General features: G+C 35.7%; 2 protein-coding genes across 2 annotated transcripts in view; both read left to right on the top strand.

Annotated features, from left to right (window-relative positions):
* The window catches only part of LOC126968345 (uncharacterized), a 93,271-nt gene extending 65,776 nt beyond the window's left edge, over positions 1-27,495 (top strand). The window contains exons 3-8 of the mRNA XM_050813328.1: positions 7,648-7,771; positions 15,135-15,391; positions 16,955-17,070; positions 17,501-17,593; positions 25,108-25,200; positions 25,491-27,495. Of these exons, the coding sequence (XP_050669285.1) occupies positions 7,648-7,771; positions 15,135-15,391; positions 16,955-17,070; positions 17,501-17,593; positions 25,108-25,200; positions 25,491-25,586 (779 nt within the window). The 3' untranslated portion in view covers positions 25,587-27,495. The remainder of the gene's footprint in view (positions 1-7,647; positions 7,772-15,134; positions 15,392-16,954; positions 17,071-17,500; positions 17,594-25,107; positions 25,201-25,490) is intronic.
* The window catches only part of LOC126968314 (uncharacterized), a 512,088-nt gene that overhangs the window by 168,529 nt on the left and 315,643 nt on the right, over positions 1-27,916 (top strand). The gene's annotated exons all lie outside the window — the stretch shown is intronic.

Raw genomic sequence — 27,916 nt, 5'->3', positions numbered from 1 at the left:
GTTTACCACAAAAAAAAAATCCCTTAAAGCCTCGCCTAGTATCGGAATACTGGGCCTCGAAATCTCTCATGCCAATTCCGTGGCCATCTGGAGGGCAAAGCCAAATTGGGTTTCGAAGAAGCTAGGCGTCATTAATAGAGCACGGCAATACTTCAAACCGGCCGACATTCTAGCGCTGTACAAAGCGTAGGTCCGGCCACACATGGAGTATTGCAGTCATCTCTGGTCTGGCGCACCCCAGTCGATCCATTTGACTGCGTGCAACGTAGAGCAGCTCGAATTGTTGGGGATCCAGTGCTCTGTGAACGGTTGGATCACTTGGCGTTGCGTAGAGACGTCGCTTCATTGTGTATCTTCTACCGCATTTATCACGGGAAGTGTTCCGAATAGCTGTTTCACCTGATTCCTGCCGCCAAATTCCACCTTCATACGACATGCCACAAGTTAGGTTAGGTTACAATATACCTTGGAATATTTAGTTTTTACCTAAACATTCGGTTAATGTTACTCAAAATAGCATAATTATTGTTTCCAAAAACGCGTAAAAGTAAAATACATCGGATGTTTATCTTAATTTTTTTTTTCGCTAATTTGACCATCTCTTTTATAATAAAGTAAGCTGCGGTGCGGTTGTTTCTTTATGGACCGCTAACAGGATTGCAAGTTATACATTAATAATAAACATATAATTATGAAAATTAATTGAAGTAGGCGTTACTTTGCGGAAATCCATAATTATCCTCAGGACGTGTTGACTCGCCAAAATCTGTATGCCTCGTGTAGAGGCGAAACACGTGTCGAATTGTTTAAAGACAAATATTGGGGAATTAACACTAAAGAAAACTAAAATCATTTTGATAACATATACTTATAGGCAATTACAGCATGGAATATAATGGATGGAATGGATAAAGGATATACTCGCTCACCGTTCTGAAGCGCTCACCGTTCTGACTATGCGGAAGCGTATATTCAAGAAGTAGGGATTGGCCGGGGTCGAAGTCCCGACTTCGAAGAGTTAGATCGGTGCAGCCCGCTTCGCAAAACATCAGAGAGCTAAGTATTGTAATTGCTGCGCAGTGGGAACGTATTCCACAAGAAACAAGAATAGCATCGATGGCACGCCCGGATGAATACAAGCTGTCACTTTAGCAAGCGGGGTCCGCCCACACTCGATATTAAACTATTTTCACGATACTTTTCATTTCTATGTTTAATAACTTAAGGCTTTAGCCTACTTTATTTAATGAACAGATATGAAACTAGCTATTTATACTCTGGGATCATTTTTCATGAATTCCATGGAAATATAATGACTTTATTGACAGATTCTACTTTTTGCTTATTTATTTATAGTACAAGGTACTTATTATTATAATAGTATCTGCAGATATCAATTAAACAGGTAATTTACCTAGGTGCCCGTTTTTTTTTGCACAAGAGTGTATTTATATTTAATTTCCAATTCAAACTCAAATATTACTATTCAAAATAGGATTTAAAATTACTTATTGAACGTCAAAAACTACCACCTCCTTGAAGGGAGTAGTCAATGTTATGTGTCCCAGAGGCTAAATATGAGTCGTTCGACTGTCCAGAGGACTTAGAGACGATATCAAGAGACTCGTACTGTCAGTAGAAGGCCAAGAAACTCAGCGGGCTTTTTTAAACTATAACATTTTATATTGCGCGATTTACTTGCTATTCTGCTTGTTTACGTGCAATTTTAGCATATTGCCATCCCGCTCTAGTCGCGACATAGCTATTGTTTGCTTCACGGTCAGTGAATCTGCTAATCTCATAGTCTCGTATGTCTAAACAAGGTTAGCAGCTTGATAATATATCCTCAAATGATAACATCACTGTGCACAAGTATTTATATAAAGGCAGTTATACTACAGAATAGTAGGTGTATTATGCCACTTCTCAAAAATGAGTAACTAGGGTAAAAACACCTAATATCGGCCCTTGCATCTCTCATGCTCAAAATCTTATTTCACTATGAACTTGAGCCAGAGTGCTGTGCAGCCGGGCTTAACTAGTCGATTATAAAATTACTCAGAAATCATAGAGATGTGGGTTATACAAATTAAATTTGTAACCAAAATTTATGAACGATGCGGGTTTCGAAAGCGCGGCCTCTCGAGTTCCATCCGAGCGCACTTTTTAACTAAGCCAACCGTTCTATTTTAGGTGTTTTAGATATGAAAGAGCGACATCTGAAGACAATTTCTTAATATGCAATTATTGGGGTTGAGCAGGTTATCAACAGTAAAGTAGATCCTGTAGATAAAACCAAAACTCTCAAGATATACCAAAATTTACGTACGCGTACTCAAACGGTTGGCTCAGTTGGAAAGAGCGCACAGACGGAACCCGAAAGGTTCGCGGGTTCGAGTCTCACATTGTTTATAAATTAGGTTACTTTAATTCAAAACCCTTCGTAAATAACAAATTGTTTAGATATGTGAGTTCTCTCTGCATCTTCCACCGTATTTATCACGAAGAGTGCTCAGGGGAGTTGTTCGGGCTAATTCCAGCAACCGAATTCCATCACGTCGCAATGCTCAATTCCTCACGGATCACGTTGAAGTCTGGCATTCTATATATACATATATATAGCGTGTCTGGGCGAGCGCTTCCCAGTACCAGCTTCTTCCATTTGACCAAACACAGATCGGCTCGAAAGACCGACGATCAAGTCGTATCCGATCGGCTTGATATCTTTGGTGTTGCGTGAAAATGTGGGTTCTCTCTTTTAAATTCATCACGGAGAGTGCTAACAGGAGTTTTTGGGTTTGATATCGAATTCCACCATCAGACATTTTCGTCAAAATGCTAAATACCACCTGCATCACGTTGACGTAAGGCATTCTACAACCGTGCGTCTTGCAAGAATTTTTTTACCTCACACAGCCACTTTGTGGAATCAATTACCGGCTGCTCTTTTTTGCCGATACGTCTTAAAAACGTAAAGGCCGACAACGCATCTCTTGACCCCTGGTGTTCCGGATATCCATGGGCGGTTGCCTGACCACCTTCACGTGAAACTCATGCTCGTTTGCCCCTTCTTATATAAAAAAAAAACTACAACAGTTTTCATAAGCTCACCTTATCTATAAGTCTTGCGACAAAAGTTTCGCAAAACAATAATGACAGTAATTATTTACTTTCAAGTTATTAAGTTTCGCCACACTCTCTCTTTTACAAGATATTTATTATTTAAATTATGTTCATACGAATTGAAAATTTGATGCATATTGTGTATTATTATTCTATCATTGCGAGAAAGTTTACTTATTACTTAAAAGTAGGTACTGAATATTTCGGAACACTTTGATCAATTTACATTTAACACACTTTTTAGTAAAAGCTGACCTTATCATTATGCAATTTGAATCATCTTCTCGTAAGTACTCATTTATTGCCATACAAAAGAAACTTACCTATATTATTAATTCGGGTGATAGAAGAGTTTACTTACTAATAAATTCCGTTGCAGCAATGAACCACCGATCGCTTATGTACCTATAAAAGTAGTATAGTAAATATATATTATATATATTACCTCCTTAAGGGGAAAACGTCGAATTTAAACCCCCATACGCCCATACAATTATTCAAAAGTAAACCATTTATGAAACTTGGCTTTTACAATGCATAACAAATAGCTGGTTATATAATATATATGTATGTGTATACATGTGTGTGTGTATTTATATTATTTACGTGTATTTCCTACTATCCTACTCATCCGTCAGTATCTTCTTTACCGCTTTGGCACTTGTGGGTTGCAAAGCCGTCAAATATGCTTATTACGGGAGGTGAATCAACGTACGGACGTTATTGCCTTCAAAGTTCCGCTTGAGTGACACCGCTGCGCTCGCCGCCGCATGTAATTTATTGAGATTCGCGCAATCACACATAATTTATTAACTCATCAAATAATGTAGGAAGGTACGTTGCCGTTCTTCCACCATATATAATCCTGATTTAAAGTATAAACTTACATTACCTATTATAATTTTGAACTTATTTGGAATTTATTCAAAGAAACTGGAAAGAACAGGGAAAACCGAAATACTTTTACTTTCATAATTAACTTTACAACATAATATATTTTGTTTTGAAGAAGCGAAACACACCGGTCGCCAGCTTACGAGGAAATGTACCAACAATACAGGCATACTGATCTGTAGACCGAAATAGCTGTCAGTTGCCCTATTGAGAAGCAAAGAAAGATCTTTCTTTGAATTTAATGTAATCATAGTATTGTTAATAAAGTTGTAAAATGTATTTTGTTTGAATAAATATTTAATACAACCTACCAATAACTAGGAAAATTGACTTGTATGTGCATATTTACGTGGGGGAATCGTCTTCGTTGTCCACTCTGTTGCTCACCACCGTGGTTTTGGATCCCTATGACAATACGAGTATTGGTATCCTGCTATATTTAAACACAGTTAATATATTTTCTGTATACATAGCTGGCATGACAACGTCTGCAATTAATTATATAATGTATATGTTGCCGGGAAATGATAATAACAGAGATTTGGTCAATTGCCTAAGTGATTTGATCAAATCACGGAGTATGTTTAAAAAAACAACACGATTTTATCATTTCTAACATTTCTCACATAAACAAATCTAGAGATTCGATCAATTGCCGTAGTTGGTTCCGTGAAATGACAATGAGTGACGCGACTAGAAGAACTTAGGATGTAAAAGCGAGCGAAGCGAGCTTCAGACTTGAGTCATACCCCGACACGGACAGATTAGGTGGAAGGGGATGGTTTCGTGGTTATTTTTCTGTAATATTTGCCCCGCGAAGCGGATTTCTTCTTGGCCTTTAGAGAAACTTTTATCTGTTTTGAGGTTAGGTTACATTTATTTGATTTAAAGAGAATGGTGCATTACCTTTTCATGGGAGTGGGGGAGTGAGCCAGGGGAGAGAGGACATCTCCCTCCCACCTCCTTCCCCTCTCACCCCCTCTACCTGCGAAACGATATTAAATACTTACCAAATTATGTCTAAGTCTTACCAAATAAACCTTTTAAATACCAAAGTAAAGACTTTTTGCCATTTTACGGCTCCAACTCTGGCATTTGGTCAAATCACTAGATTTGTTTCGAGAAATGATAAAACTGTGTTGTTATATTAACATCCTCCTAGATTTGACCAAATCACTGTTTTTATCATATCCCTGCGACATATACCACACACATTTAATAAAATTGTAAATATGCCGTATTTTATGCATAATTACCTAAAGGCCAAACATACATGTATTAGTATTTTTATATATATTTGTTTGTCGGCTTGATTGTGCACGCTAATTTGAAACACTGGCAACACACACTGGTTGAAAACCTTCGTCTACGGTACAACTGTGTTCTATATGTCTATTATAACAATAGCGCTTAAAATTATCAAAAGTAACATAAAAAAACTTGTTACATCTAATAAGATATACGATCTCGTCATAATTAACTCTCTTAAGTTTCACTGTTCAATGAAAAGTGAAAATATCTGCGTGTGTAACGTTCAATACCGTTTCGCCATTGTGTCTGGATACATGTTTTATCAGTTACTTTTACTTGTACCACATTATCACTTAATTATATCTTAAACACCGTGCTTTTACTATGACTTTTGGTACAAGTTTTATGGAAGATGCAGACAAACGAGCGTACGGATCACCTCATGTTAAGTGATCACCACCACCCACATTCTCTTGAAACACTGGAGGAATCACAAGAGCGTTGTCAGCCTTTTAGAAAAGTCTACGCGCTATATTTAAGGATAGATGTCGTATGGTCTTGGAAACACCGTTTAAGTAAAAGGAGGAACACAAACCAGATAGTGGGGATGATATCCTAATTTGTGGCCTGTCGTGTGAAGGTGAATAATCGTGGTGTTTGGCGGCAGGAATCAGGTGAATCAGCTCTTCAGAACACTGCCCGTTATAAATGCGGTAGGAGACATATAATGAAGAATAAGAATAATTTATTTAAATAGATATTTTTACAAATGCATTGTCATTAAATTACATTAACTTTAAATATTTTACAAGCTTATATATAAGTAATACTAAATTATGATTACCATTGAATCACCACACTAGTCGGAGACTGTATCGTGGGATCAAATAAAGATATGATTAACAGTAAACCATTATCTTGGTTGTCATCATTGGCATTACTTTTACACATGTTGAAGACACTATATACAACTGTAAAATAAGAATTTAATTAAAAAACTACAAATTTATCAATACTAAATTTAAAAGAAAGTAAAATAAAATTAAAGTAACAACATGTGTGTGTGTGCGTGTGTGTGTGTGTGTGTGTTTATGTGTATGTGTGTGTAAAATTAAATACAAGGGATCAAAATATTTTCAGTTTTTTCATAATCTAATTCTCCTAGGTATTTACTGATTTTTATTTTCATATTTAAGCGACGCGACGTCTCTATGCGACGCCAAGTGATCTAGCCGTTCACAAAACCAGTGCTTCAATAAACTTAAGAGTAAATTATAGACATTCACTCGACATGACATTAACTTAGCATTTAAACGCGTCATACTCGTGTCAGCACAGGAAGATCGTCTTTGAGAGAGTCCTTTGTCCAGCAGTGGACGTCTTCCGGCTAAAATGATGAATATGCTAGTGTAAGGGCGATACCTAATTGTGGGTTTAGTTGTCAAATTTAAAGCTATAGACTTAAGTTTGAAAACGAAAACCGCCACATTATATAATAATTGATATAATAATAAACTATTGTAGCTTTATAAACGTAACGTAATGCCAAGTTAATTAAAGCTCAACTCTTAAGTCTACATTGGACGAGAATTAAATAAATTGCAATATTTATATTAAATAATTTATTTTAGGTATAACAAACCCATTCAAAATACAAATGAAAAAAAATTACAATTACATTAATACTAAATAAAAATTACACATAAATTAAAATAAATGAATTACAATTATATTAAGTACATGAAAAAGAAATGGATATCTTTTGTAAGTAAAGTATTGTAAAAAAAACATTTTTATCGAATTATGTAAAAAAAAATTAATGATATTTAACTAAACTATGTTATAACTAGCTGACCCAGCAAACGTTGTATTGCCGATATTAAAATCGCGATACAAAAGTAACTGTTGATCGTAGATGTGTGAAAGTATTTGAAGTTGTATGTATTTTTAATGCTGACTCATAATCAAACAAATTTAAAAAAAAAATCAATAAAATTTAAAAAAAAATCGTGTGGACCACCCTTAACATTTAGGGGGATGAAAAATAGATGTTGTCCGATTCTCAGACCTACCCAATATTGCATATGCACTCAAAATTTCATGAGAATAGGTCAAGCCGTTTCGGAGGAGTTCAATGTTTAACACACATGACACGAGAATTGTATATATTAGGTAGATATTATTTTCATTCGTTGTATTTAATATCATCTTAATTACAATATTGTTCTTTCTACAAACGTAAAATAGCTCAAGGAATAATTTTTTTAAGGATTTTTGTTTAGTTACGCCAAAGAAGTAGGTATATATTCTTGCGTGCGTACATAAGGTTAGACACACATTGTTTTCTATTTAGAGTTTTATCCAATATTTCTTCACCAGATGCTGCGGACGCAGAAGTCAGGTCATCGGGAAGGTCATTGGAAGAAATGCCATCAGTCCTGGGGAAAGAGATAGAAGAGTCAGTCCTTTCTCTGTCTGAAATGGTTCAAACTGGAATGGCAAGGTAAGAGACATGTAGCCTTTGTCTGTATCCATTGATTATGTGACCGGATGTAGAATCTTACTGGAAACTCCAAGATTTTTTATGTCACTTATTGTCATTATGTCATTATAGTCCTTATGGACGAGAGGAACAGGACGCTCTGCTGATGGGAATTGATACGCACTGCCCAACACAACGCAGTACCGCTCAGGATTCTTGAAAATCCTAAAAATTCTGAGTGGCACCATAATTGCGCTCTTCATCTTGAGACATAAGATGTTAAGTCTCATTTTCACAGTAATTTCACTAGCTACGGCGCCCTTCGGACCGAAACACAGTAATGCTTACATATTACCGCTTCACGGCAGATAATGCGCCGATGTAGTACCATAGCTAGCCGGCATCCTGTGCAAAGAAAGGCTAGCCTCCCTCTGGTAAATAAAGGCCCTAAGTCGCCTCTTACGACACCCTCGGTCCTGGGACTTCTCTATTATTATTATGCCTTGGGGAAGCACAGGTCAGTTACATTTTTCAAAGTCGTATCGCTAAGAGATTTCACATCATGTTCTAATACAGTTTCCTGATACACTTTGGCTTAAGTCTTCAATCTTTTTTCACAAGACAAGCCTTGTGGCTCTTTAATAAGACACCCACCAAACACACACTATAGCAATAGAACAGTATTTTAACTTCATACTAGGGCGCCCGAATCGTGGCACGCACACATACATACGATTTACGCGACCGCTAAGCAATCTTGGGGAGACAAAACTATTTAGTGCCACGCCGTACGCCGCCGAGACTGATTGCTGTGCGAGTTAAATTAGCTGTGCCGCGCTGTCGGGTTTTGTATGCACCAACCCTAGCGCTCCGCCCAAACGTAGGTATTAATTTCAAGGATACCGATGAGTTTCGCTACTGTTCTATTACATTACTGAGGCAGGACGATGACTATGTAGCACTTTTCCGACCACTTTTGGAATTTCTTTAGAGCTTTCAGCGTGCACTTTGTGATTATGCCATTTCAAGTGCTCCTTAATTGTGAATTTTTTTCATCAGTGAAAAGGATATTTATGTACATATCATCTGCGTACCTGTACAGCTAGCATTTTGATCGAGCCACTCTTTCTAACTATGTATATGTATTGATTTAGTGCAGGTCCTGTGTATCGAGGATAAGCACCAAGCTTCAGGTCGTCATTGGAGATACGTAAAAGAGTTCGAATTCCGGCTTTTAGAGCATTAAAACCGTTTATTAAACGACTTCCAAAAAGCTAAATGCGGTTGTATTTTTTATGTTTATTACCTCAGAAATTTCAAATGGGTGAACCGATTTTGATGATTATTTTTTTATTTGAAAGCTGGAGCTTTCAGTGTGGTCTCATTATTTCAATTTGGTACAGTTCTGGCAATGGCATCCCTAAGAAAACCATATAAATCTTAAATTTGCGTTAAGTATGTGCGCGATAAATGAACGAATATATCAATATCACGCCAACTGATTTCGATTGATTCTTTTTTTTACTGGAAAGGATATACTTCAAGGGTTTGTTGAGAGTTATGTAAGGTTCCGATTATGGATCCCATGACAAAGTAATGGAAATCTTCAATTATATTGTTATATATATTGCTTTGGAATAATCATTTTTTAAATCGGTTGATTTTTGTTAATTTTTTTTAGTTCTTATAATATGCTGTTGGTCTCATCTTTTATGGTCTTCGACAGATAATGTTCTGGTCTATCTAACGATAGTATATGATATACGAACATTAAACTGATACCTAGCTAATGAAGTGGCTTGAACATCCCTTGGCAAACCCTGCTATTTTTTGTTTTCACTAATTCCTCGTTCCATGTGAGTTAATATTAATCTTAAAAAAAGAAATGGCGGGAAATCTTCGAAGTTTCTTACATAATAATCGCGTACCAAGTTTAAATTCAAAACTATATTTTTTAAGCATTCAAAACGTAAAAATCAAATTAAATTTGAAATAAAAATATGAATGATGCGGGTCTCGAACCCGCGACCTCTCGCGTTCCGTGCGAGCGCTCTTCCACTGAGCCAACCGTTCGAGTGACGTCACGTCCATAAATCTTGATATGTCTTGTTGACGTATTTAAAACGTATTAATATTTATCACAGCCTAGTGGAAAGATGATAATTACATATAAGTATTTACTTACGTCTAATTTCTATTCTTATAACTAAAATGGGAGCCCCTATATTACAAGGCTATTGCATTATGTCAGTCTTCATTCAAGTTATATAACTTGATACCAAAAAACGACCACGCAGTTCAAACTCACACCCAAATTTCTCTCGGCCTCGTTTACAACTTTCACATTTCACATACGATGATACAACATTTTACATATACTTACATGAATAATTAACTCACTTTTACTTAATTTTATGTTGAAAATGAAAGTTATTTAAAACCGGCCATATATAAGTCAGGGTCGTATGGACCAGGGTTACTCAAATCTTTGGAAAGTTTACGTAAAAGAAGCTTTTATCATACCTCATCAGAAAGGGGATAGTTATGAGTATTTTTATAGAAGAGCAGTACTAACGAGAGTACAGGTGGCCTGATTCTCTTCTGAAGGTACCCATGTCCTCATCGCATCATCATCATCTCAGTCGGAAGACGTCCACTGCTGACAAAGGCCACCTCGCCATGACGATCGGTCCTGCGCTGCCCTCATCTAACCTGCCGGCGATCTTGATCAGATCGTCGGTCCATCTTGTGTGGGGCCTACCAACACTACGTCTTCCCGTAGGAAGTCGCCATTCGAGGAACTTACTGCGCCAACGTCCATCTGTTCGTTGAGCTATGTGCCTTACCCACTGCAACTTTAGTTTCGGAACCACATGGACTTGGATGAGAAAGCTCATGGGCGCTCAGAGGGCAATGGAGAGGGCTATGCTAGGAGTTTCCCTACGAGATCCAAAAAGAAATGAGGAGATCCGTAGGAGAAACAAAGTCACCGACATAGCCCAGTGATTCCGAAACTGAAGTAGACTACCACTTAAGTTCGTCCATCCGTTGAGTTATCCACCAAACATCACACATCCGTTATGTGCCTTGCTCACTGGAGCACATAGCTCAACGGATAGATGGCCGTTGGGTCAGTAAAGACCTGGAATGGCGACCACATATCGGAAGACGCAGTGTTGGTTGGCCCCACAAGATGATTGACCTGGTCAAGATCGCCATAACAGGTTGGATGAGAGCATCGCACGACCGATCGTCGTGGAGATCTTTGGGACAAGCCTCTGGTTCAGCAGTGAATGTCTTCGGGGTAATATAATAATATTGTGTAACGCAATTACGTAATTCAGTTTAAAGTAATTGAAAACAGGCTAATAACTGATAAGTATAAAGCATCAGTCAACCATATCTCAATTCAGCTCTCTCAGTCACTAAACAGATTCTGTAGAGAACCTTATACTTAGTTATTAGATCTTTGCCTACACTTGTAGTATAAGAAGGTATAACTTGCTAAATTTCATAGTTCTTGGTCAACGGATAATACCTTATAAATGTTGATGCCGTCATGACGTCATATTATACGAGTAGCATCATTATAATAATCATACTTCTAGGACACAGAAAAAGTTGGAATTTCGATTTTTCGGTAAACAATATGTATGAATACTTACTTACTTATACTTTATTACCACCACACACCACACATTTATGTCTTAATGTTTTTTCATCCAGTGTTTGATGTTTGAGTATTTTGTTGGATTACTTTACATTTAATAGGGGTAAAAGTATGAAATTGCCGTTTTATTGCAATAGGTTTTTCGAATTGACATAGCACCTTCATGGTTTGAGATTTTTGAGCGAAACTTTTTTCACACGGTATCTATGTAGTTAGTAGTATTAAATTACGACGGTTATTTTGTTTATTCAGCTTAGACAAGAAAGATGGATACTTCGAAAATTCCAGTGGTTTTTTAATACGAGTTCCGAGGCGGAACTAACGCGGCAGCAACAGCTCGCAATATCAATGTTGCGTTTGGAGAGGGGACTGCTAATGAACGTACCGTGTGATTTTCGTTTAAACGCTTTCGTGATGGAAACTTTGATTTGATGAACGAACCACGTGGAACACCGCCCACACAGGTGAACAACAATGAATTGAAAGAGATGGAGGAAGCCGATCCGAGCCAAAATAACCAGGAATTAGCGGCACGGTGTAACGTTACCTTATTGACTCATTTGCGTCAAATCAATAAAATAAAAAAATATGAAAAATGAGTGCCTCATGATTATACTGATCTGAAGAAAGAAACGCTTGTTTAAACTTGTGTTCCCTTGTTGAAGCGATACAGAAATAAAGGAATATTGGATTAAAGTGTGATATGCAATGAAAAGTGGATTCTTTACGATATCCGTAAGCGAAAAATGCAATGGCTGAGGTCAAAACACCACAACAGTGTGCTAAAGCAAAGATTGCTAATAACAAGGTAATGGTAACTGTTTGATAATCTCAGCATGGTGTTACTCACTATAGCTTTCTCCGATCCGGTTAAATAATAACGGCAGATGTCTACTGTAACTAACTCCGAACATTGATAGCAAAACTAGCAGTGAAACAGCCCCAACTCATGAATCAATCTTCACCATTATTGCTCCATGATTACGCGAGACCTCATACAGCACGAAAAACTGTTTTGACTCTACAGGAACTGCAATTAGAAACTATTCGTCTCCGTCAGTATCCGCCTGACATTGCTCCAACGGACTACCATTTTATCGTAATTTGGATGATTTTCTACAGGCAGTACAAAATGCCTTCACACATTTTGTCGAATCTAGATCACCACAGCTCTATCGCAAAAGCATTAATAAACTTCCTTTTAGATTCTATCAATGTATAGATAATAATGGCAATTATTTTGATTAAATAAATATGTTAAATTAAAAAAAAATCAGTACAAATCGGCAATTTCATACTTTAACCACCTAATATATTATTGTAATTAAAATGATTTGTAAAACGATGAAGCTGTAAATGTTGATTTAAAAGAGTGGCAATGAGTTTCTTGCCACTTCTTCTCATTAAAGCTAAACCGTTTCCGAAGTGGAAAATGCATTAAAGGCATTTTCTCAAAGTTGATTCCTTCTTGAGAAATCTTTTTGATGTCATTCCTAATACTACTCTACCGCTTCGGACATTTTTTTTCGTTTTATGTACTTGTCCCAAATGAATAAAGTGGTTTTGATTTCATTTACTTAATATGAAAAAAAATATAAGGATATTATAATGTTAAATAGACGTGTCAGTCTGTCCATTCATACCTGAATATAAAGGTCAGTTAGATTCCGTTACTGACAAAGATGCGCACTGAATATTTTAAAACAATTTCACCGGCGTGCGTGACTTTCACTCACACACATCTAATTCTATTTAATGGAAGCACTTTATCATCTAATATTAATAATATAAGCCTACAGACAGTAAACTTTAGATCGCAAAAATCGATTAGGAACGCACGTTTAAAAGTCTCTAGCAAATAATGTTTTGGTAAAGAAAAATTCAAATGAGAAGGAAGCTTAAACACTAAAAAGGGGTGATAATTCAGTAATGAAAATAGAAACTTAAATTCGTCAAAATATTAATTTTATTATGTATTGGTGTCTCGAAGAAAGACAATCGCTATACGTTTTGATATTGAGTAGGTAACATGAACAAAAAAATACATAGCTCTATGATCATTAAAATTGCCCGCATAAAGTTTATTGATACATGCAAGTAATTGTAAATGTCATTTATTTATAGCAGCATTTATGTTACACATGTGCACAGTCTCACGGTATCCATTGGTCCGACGGCTATTGTACACGTTAGTTAGACTTTTACAGTAGAGTCCTCGAATGGCGACCAAGTAGGTACCGGAAGACGTAGTGTGGGTAGGCCCTCCACAACCGATGGACCGATCGTCGTGGCGATCTTTGGGGGGGGGGGGGGGAGGCCTTTGTCCAGCAGTGGACGTCTTCCGGCTGAAATGGATGGATTGAACAAAATGATATCAAACATTTGTCGGAGTCATTTGGATTTCAATAAAAAAACTAATATATAAATTTAATTGAAATTAACTTATCAATATTTTGGGTCTCCCCCTGGGCCTAATTACAACTTCCAATAGTTTCTTTATCCGAATTCGTGGCTTATGCAGGATTTCTAGCCCAAACTTTTCTTTTATGTTCATACAACAAATTCTCGATATTTTAGTCCGGGCTACGCACTCAACGGGTTCATTGTGGCAATTTTGTTTATTGACCTTTTGTAAATACTATTGAACGAAACCTTCAGTATGTGGACGGGCAGTATTGTCGTGCATTAAGATGAAATTTTCCCCGATAAAAGTGGCGTTGGGAATGACGTAATCACATAAAATATCTTTGATGTATCGGTTCGCCGTCAATCCTCCCATTCGACCGCCAGTTGTTTGGGTACCCAGTGCTCTATAAACAGCTGGATCGATTGGCGTTGAGTGGAGACGTCGCTTCATTCTGTGTCTTCTACCACATTTATCACGGGGAGTTTCCCGAAGAGCTGTTTCACCTGATTCTTGTACCTCAGCACGACACGCGATATATTAGGATATCATCCCTACCATCTGGATGTGTTGCGGTCCTCCACTGTAAGATTTTCAAGGAACTTTCTTCCACGTCCTACAAAGCTGTGGGCTTCCCTGTGCGGTGTTTCCGGGACAATACAAAAAAAGCGCGTACACCTTCCTTAAAGGCCGGCCACGCTCCTGTGATTCATCTGGTGTTGTAAGAGAATGTAGGCTGCGGTGATTACTTAACATCAGATGATCCGTAAGCTCTTTTACTCTCCTTTTCCAATAAAAAAAGTCTCATTACAGGCAGTTATCGTTCAGTTTGACCAGGGGATTATTCCGCATCTATTACAGATATCAAAAAACTTTGAACTGTTATCGAAAGTACATTACTTACATAATCAGTAAAATGACATCAATATCTTATTAAAAAACAAACATGAAGTAGTCGAAATTTAATCTGCTCAGCCCCAATATTTGCATATCAGGAAAATTACTTGAGATGTCGCTCTTTCATATCTAAACAATTTGTTAATTTTTAGTGATCTCCCACTTCTGGGATTAATTAAATTGAATTTGTTAGCAAAATTTATGCGCAGCTTGAACCCGCGGCCTCTCGGGCTCCGTACGTCAAGAATGAGTAAAGAGTGATGGCTCTTTAAGATAGTTGTTTAGGCCTGTTTTAAGGTTGACAATCTTCATTTGCCAAAAGATTCAGACTCTCATTAACAATTTTATTTTATCTAAACGTTAAAATATATCACAGATAGACTCTTAATATAATATTGTTAATTTTCTTGCAGAGCTCTGTATAAGAAGACTGAGAGTGAGAAGAAGATAATCAAAAAACCGTCACAACCAATCAAGCCCTTAAAACAAGCAGACGATAAAGGTCCCAAAGTCCAGTCATGGGTAATAGGTCCCACTGAGCACGTAGAAAGTAGAGGGATTATTGGTGATATGTGGAAAATTGGGGAGAATGCCATTGATGCTGTTGCAGAGTCTGTGATGGAGAGCGAAGATAAAGATAATGGATTGGCTGATAAAAGCTCTGTAGAAGGTGATGGTGCATGAATCTTCTAGACACTTTTTTAATAATCGACACTGTTTTGGAACGTTTCTAGAAAATTCAATTCAATTCTGAAATTGTCAAAACACTTTCAGAATAATCAAATCCCTTCTGGAATGCTCAAATCACTTTTGGAATATTCAAATCACTTCTGGAATGATAAAATCACTTCTGGAGTATTCAAATCACTTTTGGAATGAATCATTTTTATTCTGAAATTTGTAAATCACTTGTAGAATTGTCAAATCACTTCTAGAATATTTAAATTACTTCTGGAATGATCAAAGCACATTTGGGATTATCTTTTTAAATCTGAAATGTTTAAAACTTTACTATCTGTTTTTTTTAATTTATCCATTCTGCGTGTACGCACGTTTTGTTTTGATGGTACGTATAGATCAAACAAGAGTTAGGGTAAGTTTAAGAGTTCTTCTGCTATTTAGGTGCTCAAAGATCTCCGATTTAGTGAATTATATTTTTTGGTCCGGAACTACAATTTGTTTTAGCAATTTCGATTAATATAGATCTGAAAGGTGTAATATATCATGCAATTATTATAACTTTCGTGAGACATTATAAGCTATTATTTAAATCGCCTTTGGCTACTCCGTGCACCCTGCGTCCCCGCTGTGGCAATCCGCGCACTACCAGCGCAAATTCGTAATGCTAGACAGGACGTGATCGCGAACTTACTACACGCACCCTGAAGGGTCTCCGAATAGTCCGAAACTATCCGGTACCTTAACAGATGATTGTGAGTAAAGTAAGTGTGTTAAGTGCATTTTGTCACTGCCTTTATAACTATGCATAAACGAGACGAAGCACACTACGAGAAGATGCCTATTGGAATACACACATACTGTTTTATTAATAAAGGCGAAGCAAAGTTATTCCAAGTTTAAAACTATTACGACCTTACTTTATTTATTTAAGCAAACTTTACAGCATTTCTATTCTATAAATTAATACTAGTTACTATATACATGTATTGCCTTTAACAAAGTTTGGCAGGTTAAATTATAATTAAATAATAACGCTGGTAAATAAATGCGAATTATATAAAAAGGAGGAAGCAGTTCTGAATAATGTGTGCTTGTGATACATGATTATTAAATAGATATGCGTATGTGTGTATGAATAATAGTGTTCCGAATATGTGAGTGTTATGAGTTGTGTGTAGTGTTACGTCTAATGGGCATCGTTCTCAGCTTGGGACATGTGCTCGATCATTGAGTTAATAAATTTATTGCGGCTGATGAAAAAAATTTCAATTTCTTTAAATTTTATTTCATATAAATTTACTATCCCATACCTGAGCGTTAAACAAGAACTTGCAAAATGTTGACTATTTCGCTGACAACACTGTCAATACAAATATCAAGTTTATTTGTAAGGCCGTTTGTCTCTTACTTTTATTTTTTTTATTTACATGACAGGGAGAAGTAATTTTAATCTTGGAGTAAATTTACATCGCGTTTGACACAGATAAAGTTTTACTAAAAATATTATCGTCTCTTAAAGTACTTTAATATTCATTACGAGCTGATTTCACAGAGCAGAGAGGCAAGAAGAAGAAGAAGAAGAAGGCGATCTTGAAGCTCCTCCTTCTTGGGGCAGTCCTCAAGGCGAAAATTGGGACTCTACTACAAATACTGTCATTCAAACTACAGGTAATTTATGCGACGATGAATTATTACATTTCATTCTATAAATACTATTCGACCTGGATGTCTTTTTTATGGAAGAAGACAAGTGTCTTCTTATTCATAATAAAGTTATTATTGAAAAAGACGAGCGTCAAGTCACCTGATGTTAAATGATCAAAATCTTCGTCACTTCTTGCAACAACAGGAGGAGTCACAGGAGCATTGCCGGCCTTTTAGAAAGGTCAACGTTCTAAATTAAATTAACTAGTCGTAGCAAAAATTATTGTATGTGACCCGTATAACTAGGTCGTAAAACGCTCGCGGGGTCATTCATTGTTCGCCTGCGGCTTACATCGCAATGAATGACTAATCCAACCCACACCACTCACGTTTATTGACACTGCTTATACAAATGTTGTATAAAATACTATTATAGAACCTTTGTTGATTCCAGGTGAAATTCTTCATAATAGCTGTGATCGGATTGGCCATTAATCTGGCCAGGTTCTGGATTGAGCTCAAACACAAACACCAACCACCACAGAAGGTAAGTTGACCTAAGTCTTCTTATATTAAGGGGGCACCGAGTTTCTGGTGAAAGCAGGATGAAAACCAGTGACGTAGCGTGCCTTGGTGGGGCTCCGCATAAATATTTGCTTGGGGGCCCTTATGAAGGGTAAAGATTACTCACAATGGAAAACTTAATATTTGCATAAAATTAAAAGAAATATTTATTCATCATAATTATTTCTCTGTCACTTTTTCCAAAATTTTTACAAACAATTCAAATTAAATATACACTCTCCTAGACCTTTTTTTCGGAAAACAGCAAAGTTTTTATTACACTTCGGAGCCCCGTGGCCCGGGGGCCCCGTATAATTGATACGGCAAATACGGCCCTGATAAAATCTGACAGGGGTGAACATTGTAGCTCCAGTTAGGATGGTCGTAAAGGGGATTGATCAAACATGGTTTTATTTTGTATCAGATTCAAACCGGTAAAAAATTAATTATTTTTTTAACAATATTCTTGTACAAAATGTTGTACTTAATGAAAAAAATACAAAGTACTATTACCTACTTATTCTTTTATAGTAGCTACTATAAGTGATTTTGGAATATTACACTTTTAATAACAATAAAGCGGGCATATAATATTGTATTTTGTATTACTTATTATAATGAAATAACATACAAATAATTTTCGGCAAACAAGAATATCATTTGATTCGAATTTTGAGGTCTCAGATAACAGACCCTGCGGTGCTATTCTCGTAATTTCAAAATCCTTGGAGTATCTATCCTATCTACGTTTTGCTCTAGATTCGTATTCTAATATCATACCATATCCCTACAACGTTAAATGAATCATAACTAAATCGGAGCCGCGCGTCAAAGGCTCCTTTCCACAAGATGCCGTCTAGATTACGGGTACCACAACGACTATTTCTGCCGTGAAGCAGTAATGTGTAAACAGTACTGCTTCGGTTTGAAGGGCGCCGTAGCTAGTGAAATTACTTGGCAAGGGAGACTTAACATCTTACGTCTCAAGATGACGAGCACAATTGTAGTTCCGCTCAGAATTTTTGCGTTTTTCAAGAATTTTTACGTATCAATTACCACCAGCTGGACGTTCTGCTCGTCTCGTCCCTTATTTTCATGAAAAAAAAAACGACAATCACGCATCAGGTTTCCATTATTGTTCTTCCAAATCCAAAATATTTCTAATACTAATAAAAGGGCTATCTATGCTCTATTATATGATGTAAGTTGTCAACTCAACCAAAAGTCCAAATTATGTAGAATACGCATCTCCCAACAATTGACGTTTTTCGATTTTGTTACAAGAATACGCTCTTTTCTCCAAATTCGACCTTAATCACAATATAAAACTGTAGTAGCTGCTGTAGTAGCTGAACCGTAAATTTGAGTTACAAGAATACGAAATTTTACTTTTTGTCTTGTGTAAAATCGTCGCTTCGATCCTATTCTTGTTTTGTTACGAGTTAAAGGGTATTTACTTCAGCCGAAATAAGTCCACTGCTGGACAAAGGCCTCCCCAAACTATGCAGGGTAAGTAACTGTAGAAGAATAGAACCAACTAACACATTTATTTCATAGTTACTTACAACTCGCAAAGTCTTCAGGCGGTCTACAATCTATACTGTTACTTTCTCAGGTTTAACTTATTTAGTAGTACGGCTTTACGCACGGTTTATCGGTGTGGGTACCGACTAGTTTCGGACCATTCGGAAGTCCTTCATCAGGGTGAGTGTGGTGGGTCTCTTACTGCGGACTTAGGCTCGTAGTGCGCGGCTGGTTAGGGCCCCCGCCCTAGCTTGGGGTGTGCTGGTGATGATGACATGCACGGTATCACTGACACTATATCACTTTTCAGGTTTATTAAATATTATAACGAAGAGGAGTGTAAATACTATGGAGTTTTATATACTTAATATATCATTTCTGTTTATTTCAACAATGGGATTAAATATATTAAAATTCAAATAATTTTATTCAAAATAGGTTATAAAATCACTTATTGAAAGTGAGAGACCCATTCGAAAACTAATGCCTCAGATCTGAGAAGAACGGGCGCAAGAAACTCAGAGCGCTTTTTCTTCTTTTAAATTAATTTTGAAACAATCAAATTTATAATTTAAATAGCCAGACAGCGGTACTCTAATCCGAATCTGTGATATTATTGAGATAGTTATTTATATTATAGTAACCCTTACCACATAAACGTATTTTACCAATTCTTTTAAATTTCATAATTCATTTGCTTTGAACATTTTCTGGAATATCCTTCAAGTATTGGCTAATAATAAACTCAGTTAGCATATTTGCTTAAAACTATTGAATAAATACAGCCAAAATTGACGATTATTAAATATTTATAAAATAAATAATTTTGTTGTAACTTAAACCTTATTATGTATCAAACTTTACATCAGTAATACCGTTTTATCACCGTTACTTATAGTACGAGAATTTATTATGTTATCGATGTTCGTTCATTGTAATAAATTCTCGGCAATGACTGTAATTATTTAGTACTAGAAAGTTCGACAGCTTGCACCTAAGGCAACCGTTTGCAGACTGAAGGCTTGTTGTTAAACGGAAATAATGTGTCGGTAAAAGAGAAAACTAAAGATTTGATAAATATACAGAAAGGCACTTTGTTATAGGCTTAATAGATCTTTGTATTTGCACAAACATTTCCTTTAGAAGCCGCAGGCGCAGTTTTCTTTAGAATACCGACATTTAGAATGTCTACAGATATAACAGATGTAAGAACGTAATCCTATTTTAATTAATTATTTAATATGAATATCGGTAATAATTATTCCAATCATTGATTTTAGTTGGGTTAAGAGCGTTACTTATTACTTAAAAACCTGTAGTTTCCTTTATTTTTAAATAAACTAAAGGGAACGGATACCCTTTCATACATTATTGGACCTAGATGTAAAAGGATGAAATTAGTGTCAATAAATACCTTATAAATTAAAAAAGCATCACTGAAAATTTAAGGAATTTTGGCAATATGAAAGCTATATCAGGTTTTGTAAAAGTGAGATTATGCAATATATGGGCAACAACATATAGGTACTATACAGCTGATTTTTGAAATGAGATTGTTATTTTGTTGTATGATAATGGTCGTACAAGTTTAGCAATCTCAGAAGTCAAATAGAAAGAAGGAAAATATCAATAAAACAACTGTTAGCTATTTACAATAAAAAGGATGGAATCAACACAATTACGGCGGCATTCCAATGACTGAAAGTTGGGACGATGATTCGGTGTAGTCAACGTAATTAAATCCAGTTCTGTGGTCCAAACATTTTACAAATTTTCGTTGTATTCTTTGTAAGCGGTTAATTTGACATTTAAAATAAGGGTTCCATACCGCACACGCAAACTTAGACACTTAGAAAGCTTTTGTAAAGTATCTTGTAGGTGAGGGAGTTCTTAAATGGTTTATCAATCCTTAATATTAGTCCTAATTGCTGGTACGATTTAGATATAAAGGAATCCATGTGGGGTATAAAAGTCAACTTAGCATCCATGATAACAGCTTGTTATGTTTTAAAGTGACCACTTCTGGGATTAATTATACAAATAAAACAAATTTTCAGTGTAAATGAAATACGTATGTATAATTTCTTTTCAATTTAAATGACGTAAAGCACGGAACGCGAGTGGTCGCGGGTGCGAGTCCCGCATCGTTCATAAAATTTTGTTTTCAGTTTTATTTGTGTATTCCATGATAACGCCAAGATCTCTAATTTGAGTAACTTTTTCCATTTTGTTGTCATTATACAGAGTGTAATCGTAATCTATATTAATTATATTTTTTGAGATACTGATTAAATTACATTTATCCAGGTTTAAAAGCAATTTATTTTCTGTACAATAAGTTTCAAACTTTAATAAATCACATTACAATTCACTATCCCTAATATCGCGTATCATTCTGTAAATCTTGGCGTTATAGTTTGTTAACTCTGAAGATCTTTACCCCGCACCCTCTATAAATGTTTCCCACAAGTAATGGCACTGCCCTGTGCTTCCTTGTGGCGTTGGAAGAGTAGGGTAGTCCGAAATCAAAGAGTGTCGTAAGAGACGACTAAGGGCTTTTAGAAGTGGGAGAGTCACGTTGCCGTCGATGACGTCAGCACAAACGGGCCAGACTCGTCCGGGTTAGCTACCACACTCGCACAGAATACCGGCATGAAGTAGCGGCCTAGCGCTCTTATGTTTCGCAAAGGTTAGTGCCGAAAGCTGGAGCCTTTCCTCTCGTCTCTCTACCACAATTTGACAGCAGTACAACAAAGCTGTGTAATGAGCTTCCTTGTGCGGTGTTTCAGGGATGATACGACATAGGTACCATAAAAAGAAGCTTCCTCAGATGGGTCATCTGACGGAACCTTGTTTGCATTCTTGAGGAAGTACAAGTAAATTTTTAATTCTTTATGATGTTTTAACTAATTTATTTTAGAATTACCATTAAGTAATACAATGATGTAGGTATATACGATAATGCACCTTCACCGAGCGAGCGATATGTTATTACATACAATGATACACACTCACAATAGAATGCCATTTGCTTCTATCCTTACAAACATCACGCGCTTCCTCTACATTCATTACTCTTTTCATACATGCTCGCCGGTTGCGGGTGCTTCGGACCTTTCCTTTTCTCAAAACGTCCCCAATTTGGTCGACGAATGTTCTACGAGTTCTCCCGCGACCGACTTGCCCACACACACTTGCCTTATATATTTGATGCGTCATTCTTTCTTCACTCATTCGCTATATATTCGATATGTTATTATTTATTTAATTTATTTATTTACTGCTCCAACCGGGTGAGCACCAATATAAAAACAACAAGGAATATATTTTTAGGTGACACCCCAATTATAGGTGTAAATCGAGATCAATTAACAAAACGAACATAAAAAAAATAATATAAGCATTTTAAAATTTTAATATACTTAAAATTATGTGAAATAAATTATATTTGACCTAGGAAAAAGAGCATAGAAGAAATAAGAGGTCATCAAATAAATAATAGTCATTACATTAGTGAGTAAACTGTAATTTAAAAATTTATTTACACATTATGAAATAAATGTGTTACATGGGCCCCTTTCTGTAGGTATATTCTAGTTATTATTAAGGCTTTGATTGTGTTATTTATACACACGATATCTATGGAGTAACTCTACAAAATATACAATTACAATTGCATTTTCTTTGACAATAAAATCTAGAGTAAAAAAACAAAATAAATCCATCATCATATACCGGAAGTCGTCCACTGCTGAACAAAGGCCAACGGTAGGCTCCTTTGCACAGGATGCCGGCTAGATTATGGGTACCACCATGGCGCCTATTTCTGCCGTGAAGCAGTGTGTAAGCATTACTGTGTTTTGGTCTGAAGGGCGCCGTAGCTAGTGAAATTACCGGGTAAATGAGACTTAACATCTTATGTCTCAAGGTGACGATCGCAGTTGTAGTGCTGCTCAGAATTTTTGGGGTTTTTCATGAATCCTGATCAGCACTGCATTATAATGGGCTGGGCGTATCAATTACCATCAGATGAACATCCTGCTCGACTCGTCCCTTATTTTCATATATAAAAAAGGCCTCCTCCAAAGATCTCCACGACGATCGGTCCTGCGCTGCCCGCTAGGTTGGATGACCTAAACTAAAATAGACCCTTAGTACTGCACAAACTCCAACCAGGTTTAAATAAAAAAAAACCTAAATATTTTCGATATAGTTACATTTTCAAAATATATATTTTAATACTGTGAAGGAAATAAAATATGGAAAAATCGGATAATTTCTGTATTCCAAATAGGTATATACAAATGATTTAAGTTTTCTTCAGTGTTAATTCCGCCAATATTTGTTTTTAAAACAATTCGACACGTGTTTCGCCTCTACACGAGGCATCCTCAGGACGTGTTGTCTCGCCGAAATCTGGCCGAGTCTCGTGCCAGAATATTGGCGGAATTAACACTAAAGAAAACTTAAATCATTTGTATAATTATGGATTTCCGCAAAGTAACGCCTAATTCAATAAATTTTTCCAAATAGGTATTTTTAATCACAGTCGGATATTGGAATTATTCGATGTTCGATAAAAAAGGATTTCAAGATAACGTCGAAGGCGAACAACTTTCTAATTCATAAATAATTTTATTTATGGTTCATTGACATCTTAAACCAAAAGTGAAAGTGGCACGGATTACGAAATGTCACCTGTCCATCGAAAGGAATCAGTAACTTTTTGCAATCGACTTAAGTAATTAGGTATTATTAAGTGAATAACTGGCAGAGAGAGCTGGTGGTCTACTTGAAAAGCCCTTATTTAAGGCGCGGTCATACCTCAATATCCACTAAAATTGGTTTCTTTGAGAGTTGATTACAACATAACGCAATGAAAATATTCCTACGCAAAAAATACATTACAAAAAGAAGGACTTAAAGAAAAATTTGAACCGAATAGAATGTTTATATATACATAGTTTGAAATGTCCAATAAAAAATTTGGAAGTTGCTTCCCAAAAATAAACTTTGGAATTTAAAATCTCTGAATTTTCAGCGATAACAACATTGTTTCTTTAAAGAATTTAATAGAATTTGTATTTTTCTAAAACTTAAACCGAACAATTATTCAATTTAATATGTATATTTTGAATAAACAAACGAAAACCAGTAAAATAAATGCCCATTTGCAGCTTAGCCACATGATCAACACAAATATTGTACTATTGGTTGTAGCGTTTACAATCCAAGTCAGTCCGCGCCTTAATGTGGCAGTATAACAATTTGCCCTATTCTTCTCCGGGGCATAAAAAGAAAAGGAAAGTCCCAGGCCCACGGGTGTCGTAAGAGGCGATTAAGGGCATTTACCAATGGTTCTTTTGCACAGGATGCGAACCAGATTATGGGTAACACAACAGACCTTTTCAGATCTCCTTTTCAGCGGGACAGGGGATCAGTCCCCCTGAAAAAGAGATCTGGAAAGGTCTTGAAACGTCAGGTTAACTAAAATATAAATAATAATGTAACTTTTACGCAAAAATCTAATGTAAAAACACAGTTACAGTTACACGCGTTTTAATCCTTTAAAAGAGTTTTATTTAAATCTGGCTTAAACTAAGCGCTTTTGAATCTCACTAAATATTTCTTTTAAATTACTAATCTACCATATTAATATGTACGGAAAAAATAGAGCTCGTGAGAAGAACATAAAAGAAACTCAACGGCCACTCTTTTCAATCAAAGAGAGTATTTTACAATGGCTATAATATGTATAACAAATTAGTTTGTAAGGTGCTGAATCGTGTTTAAATAATATAAATTATTTCATAAAAAGTAATAAAGAATAAACTGTATCAATAAATATTATCGTTTATCGGAGCTAAATGAATTCATTGCCCGTGTCGTTACGCGGGCAAAATGGCGGGCAGAATGCTTCGTGAACATGATGGTCGTGATATAAGAAATAACATTGTATCTCCAAATCTCCAGGTAATCTACTACGAGCATGCTCAGCATCAACATCATTATGACCACGAAGAGGAACCAGCCTGGGGACCCTGGTCTAGGAGTATGGAGCCAGAGGTAAGAAACAGTACATTTATACAGCAAAAAGAAGACCAGGCAAGGACATTCTATCCATATCTAGACATCTCATCACCTTACATAAAAACGCCAAAATAGGGAATATGCCATAAGCTTCGATTACTTTATCTATACATTGCCGCACTTACTCCAGTGGCTTAAAATATTCTTCATCAATAACTAGCAATGTAAAACATTTATTCAGTTCAGATTTGATTTGGACAATGAAGTGTGCTTACATTACAAAATCCCTCAGTTTTTCCGATTCATTTCATTTCTTTTTTTTTCAGCAGGAAGCCACTGATGCAGATTACGACAACTCACCGTACAAAGCTCAGGAAAACACGCATTTGTTCCCGAACAAACCTCTTTTAACACTATCATAGATCATAGACATGTTGACATAGAAGATATATTTAACGAAAATATTAAATTATTCATTTATTCTATGCGATTATATTAATTTAAATAAAAACGTAATAGAAATACTATGAGTGTATTATGTACACTTATGGTATTCATTTTTTTTTATTCAAAATACGATTTACAATCACTTTTTGAACCACCCCCAGTCGAAATGAGTAGTGTGCCTAAAATCTGCGAAGAACGGGCACAAGAAATTCAGTGGGATTCTTTTTTTTTCAATTAAATATCATTTCCTGATTTGAATCATTCCCAATCTGTAGTATCATTAAGAAAGTCATTTATGTTATAGTAGACTTTACCGCACAATCGTTTTTTGACAATTCTTCGACAGTTATAGTTGCAGAAAACTTTAAGAATAGCTCGAAGCTATTCTGGCATTGAAAACCACAAAACCATTGCCTGTTTAAAACTATATAAGTTAACACTGTATGTTTATTGTTTATTTATTATGAACTAAGTCAAAAAAAGCGTTTTTTTTGTAAATATATTAGTTTAATTATTTATTTTAGATAGTAAAATGTTATTTATTTTAGTTTTAAGAGTCTAAGTCCTTTATGCAATGATTTATTTAAGTTAATAGTCCTCTATTGCTATTGTAAGCTATTGTGCAAAAGGGACTCTCTTTTCCTTATTCCTGTCGTTTGCAATGGAGATTTGTCCTATTCCGCAATAAAAATACAAGAATCACAGGGCTTACTTACAAATAACAAATATTATGTACAAAATATCTTCAGTTAAAGTAGAAATACAAAATATGTTTCAGTGGGATAGAAACCAACTGTATACACCTAAATTATAATATATGTTTTGAAGTGAAACTTCTTTATCGATGTATGCGAGGCATTTTATAGAAAATCGTCACGATTTTCGGTTACGCGCCATGTTGCTTTTCTTTTAAGTGTCACAGTACTGACTGACAACTCTGACATTTAAAGTTTATTAATTAAAAACGTTTTTACGTACGTAAAATTGGAGGAGGTCTTGCCAACAATAGGCAAACAGTTGCCTGTTTGCCTATTGTTGTGGTTGTTGAGGGAGTTTAAATTTCATTTTAAATATAAATATTCTCGGTTAAGTAAAACAATTTGTATAACTTGTCCGAATAAAGGCTTATATTATTATTATTATAATTAAATACGTCGAGATAGACTGTTGCAACTGTGAAAACGTCAAAAAATTGAGGTTGACAGTTAACCTCTATTTTAAGCACACTAACACAAAGTGACAAACAAACCACTAGTGTAAGACGTAGCTTGTCACACATAACAAAGTAATAAACCTGGCCTGATTTCATCAATTGTCTAGCAGCAAGAGGCTCTATCTAGACCATAGTTTCTGAACCTTATTTTGCTCACCGCCCACTTTGAGAATATGTTTTTTTCTGGAGTATTTTATGCCTTTTTAGACTATATTTTTTAATCTACCCACGCCCCATTTGCGCCATCTCAATGCCCCCTAATTTTCTCTGGTTCTTCAACTGCCCCCCCGAAAGTCTCAAACGCCCACAAGGGGGCGTTATCGCCCACGTTGAGAACCTATGATCTAGACGTATAAATTATATAAGTACTCAGGAATTTTATTTTAACAGGATTTTTTTTTAAATTCTCAGCCCCATACCTATTATTATTGTTCAATTAGTTGTTAATAGGTCTTACATAGTTTATTTAAATTTTAATTAAGAACATGCCAATCTTTATTGCATGGTACAATGCTTTATTAAACTTTATTATTAAGGAGACATTTTGTTTTAATAATGTACTACCACAAGGTTAAAGAAGAAACATGCTCATATGTATTTATAATTTAATCAAAAGATGTTTATAAAAAATATTTATAAAATGCTCAATAAATGTTACTACAATATGAAAAGTGTTTTATTAAATTACTAGCTGACCCAGCATACGTTGTATTGCCGATATTAAAATCGCGATACAAAAGTAACTGTCGATCGTAGATACGTGAAAATTTGAACTTGTATATGTATTTAAAAAATAAAAAATAAAAAAAATTATCAAAAAAATTAAAAATATTTGGCGTGGACCACCCTTAACATTTAGGGGGATGAAAAATAGATGTTGTCCGATTCTCAGACCTACCCAATATGAACGCAAAATTTCATGAGAATCGGTCAAGCCGTTTCGAAGGAGTTTAACTACAAACACCGCGACATGAGAATTTTATATATTAGATTTTAATTTTATTTGAGGCAAATAAAGCCTTCTTTTTAATTTTGGATTTTTCAAGGTTCTATCTTCCGATAATTTTCTTAAATTTAAGATAATTTACCTAC

This window comes from Leptidea sinapis, chromosome 15 (assembly GCF_905404315.1).
Source record: "Leptidea sinapis chromosome 15, ilLepSina1.1, whole genome shotgun sequence".
Classification (NCBI taxonomy): Eukaryota; Metazoa; Arthropoda; class Insecta; order Lepidoptera; family Pieridae; genus Leptidea; species Leptidea sinapis.
This window is presented reverse-complemented; position numbering and strand designations above follow the sequence as displayed.